Genomic DNA, 2,022 nt, shown 5'->3' on the forward strand with positions numbered 1-2,022 from the left:
CGCAGAAAAAATGGATTTCTTTTGAGTTCTCGCGTAACAAAATTAGGTTTTCTCCTTATCACCGTGGCATAGCGCATTCTCGACAGGAAAGTAGCGAGCGAAGAGTTTTCAAGAAAGGAAACGCAAGCCAGATGATTATCGTCGTTGGGCAAATATACACCCGAAAAGGTGCAACTGTTTTAAGAACGTATAAGTTCCCTATGGACAGGATTAATTGGTGTCTGAAGAGGTTAATGCCACATATATCAAAAACTTTCATTTGGTCATTAATTGTTCAAATTAACACTGTTACGCACAATGTTGGAAAATAAGGTTTTTGAATAATAATGTTGTAGCTGCTTGCTTGGCTGCATAACTTTGATTTCCTTCTTTTTTTAAGGAAATTAATGTGAAGAAATTTGGATATCGACGAGCGTCCGCTAGCAATACAGGCAGCATGCGTGTTGCAAATGAACTTTGCGAGTTGTATTGATCGAAAGAACGGTCAAGTGCAATGCGAAGCTCGTAAAGATGGGATAAAATTTGACCTCGTAATTATTTTCTTTTCCAGTGTTTAGTATCACTATCAGTCCGAAAGCGCGTGCTCTAGTGCGTTACTGCGGTTGTACTCTCGCCGCTCGGGTTTGCATAAGTGGCCGCACGTCATTGGTCAACGTGTCTGGCGAGTGAGCCGGACGCGGCCATATGCAGCTGCCTGCGCCCCTGCGTGCCTGAACCCGTTAAAACGCTTCTGCTCGCGTCGCACGATGGCCACGTACAACGGCGTGCTAGATGACCTGGTGAAGTGCCCCTACAACCCTTCCCACAAAGTGAAAAGAGGAAGGCTCAACATACACATCACGAAGTGCCGCAGGGAACACACCCGGTGCCGACTTAAGCCTTGCCCTTTCACCACTGATCACATGGCGCCCGCGAACGCCGCGGACTACCAGATGCACCTGGCCAACTGCCCAGACCGATCATCTACTTTCTGCACAGCGACAAGGGACGAGCTGGACCCACCCTTTGACATTCCGGTACCGGGTGGGGCAAAGGCGTTTGTTCCGGAGCCAGAGGAACAATGGGACGTGGGCCCGTGTACCAGCAAGAGCAGTGGCCCCATCAACCCCTTCGAGCCGGCTGTGCCGCCGATTTTCCGCACGGTTCAAGGGCTCAAGCCAGCAGAGCGTAAACGTTACTACCAGTCGCTGAGAGCGAGCGGCCCCCCGGTTGTCTACGTTCCTGGGCAGTACCCAGAAATGGAAATGCCCCCCATGCCGAAAACAATGCCCAAGTACCCCATTCCGGGTTTCGTAAAAAGGGACCAAGATAACAACGAGGGTGAACGGGACCTGGCACCCCAACTGGGCGAGACCAGGGCCGTTGAGCCCCGGGCCGCCCCAACCCAGCCTCCCCAGGCCAGCCAGTTCAGGGCCACCCAGGATCAGCATACCCCTCCTGCGCCGGGGTCCACGGTCGACGTGGACGCGCTTGTCAGGAGGTTGATGGGCCTCGGCCGTGCCCGACCTCAGCCAAACTGAGCCCTGTCAAGGCGGTCTCAAATGTCACTCGTCTTTTTTTCTTTTTTGACATTTACCTAGTCACTCTTGCCTTTATTTTCTTCTTACCGGTTTTTTTTCAGGCAGACTGAGTGTGTGATAACATAAAAGCTTCAATAAAGTGTTTATAACCAGAAATTGTACTAATTGTTTGTTTAGTTTGACTGCAGGAACCATTGAGCTAAATTAACCAACTCTAGGGAAAACCTGCAGAAGGGTTGAAATCTGGGCCAGTTGGTACATACTTGAACGAAAAAACCAGTTAAAAACACAAAGGACAAGAGGAGAGGTTCACACCACAACGACTGGACTCGCAACCAATCGTGCAGAAGCCTCACCTGTTTAGAAAGGCTCAACATACACATCACGAAGTGCCGCAGGGAACACACCCGGTGCCGACTTAAGTCTTTCTAAATGTTCGTGCTCCCGGCAGTCAGGCTACGCTTTGTATTAGCGCAATTGCTTCCATCATTTGTCGAGCACG

At 50.2% G+C, this 2,022-nt stretch overlaps 1 protein-coding gene across 1 annotated transcript; it reads left to right on the forward strand.

Annotated features, from left to right (window-relative positions):
* The first annotated feature begins 586 nt into the window (after positions 1–586).
* On the forward strand, positions 587–1,676 carry LOC126523473 (uncharacterized). The gene has a single exon (XM_050172084.3). It carries the CDS (start codon positions 747–749, stop codon positions 1,518–1,520), a length of 774 nt encoding a protein of 257 aa, XP_050028041.2. The 5' UTR covers positions 587–746; the 3' UTR covers positions 1,521–1,676.
* Positions 1,677–2,022: the final 346 nt, after the last annotated feature.

The sequence above is a fragment of the Dermacentor andersoni genome, chromosome 6, assembly GCF_023375885.2.
Source record: "Dermacentor andersoni chromosome 6, qqDerAnde1_hic_scaffold, whole genome shotgun sequence".
NCBI classification, from domain to species: domain Eukaryota; kingdom Metazoa; phylum Arthropoda; class Arachnida; order Ixodida; family Ixodidae; genus Dermacentor; species Dermacentor andersoni.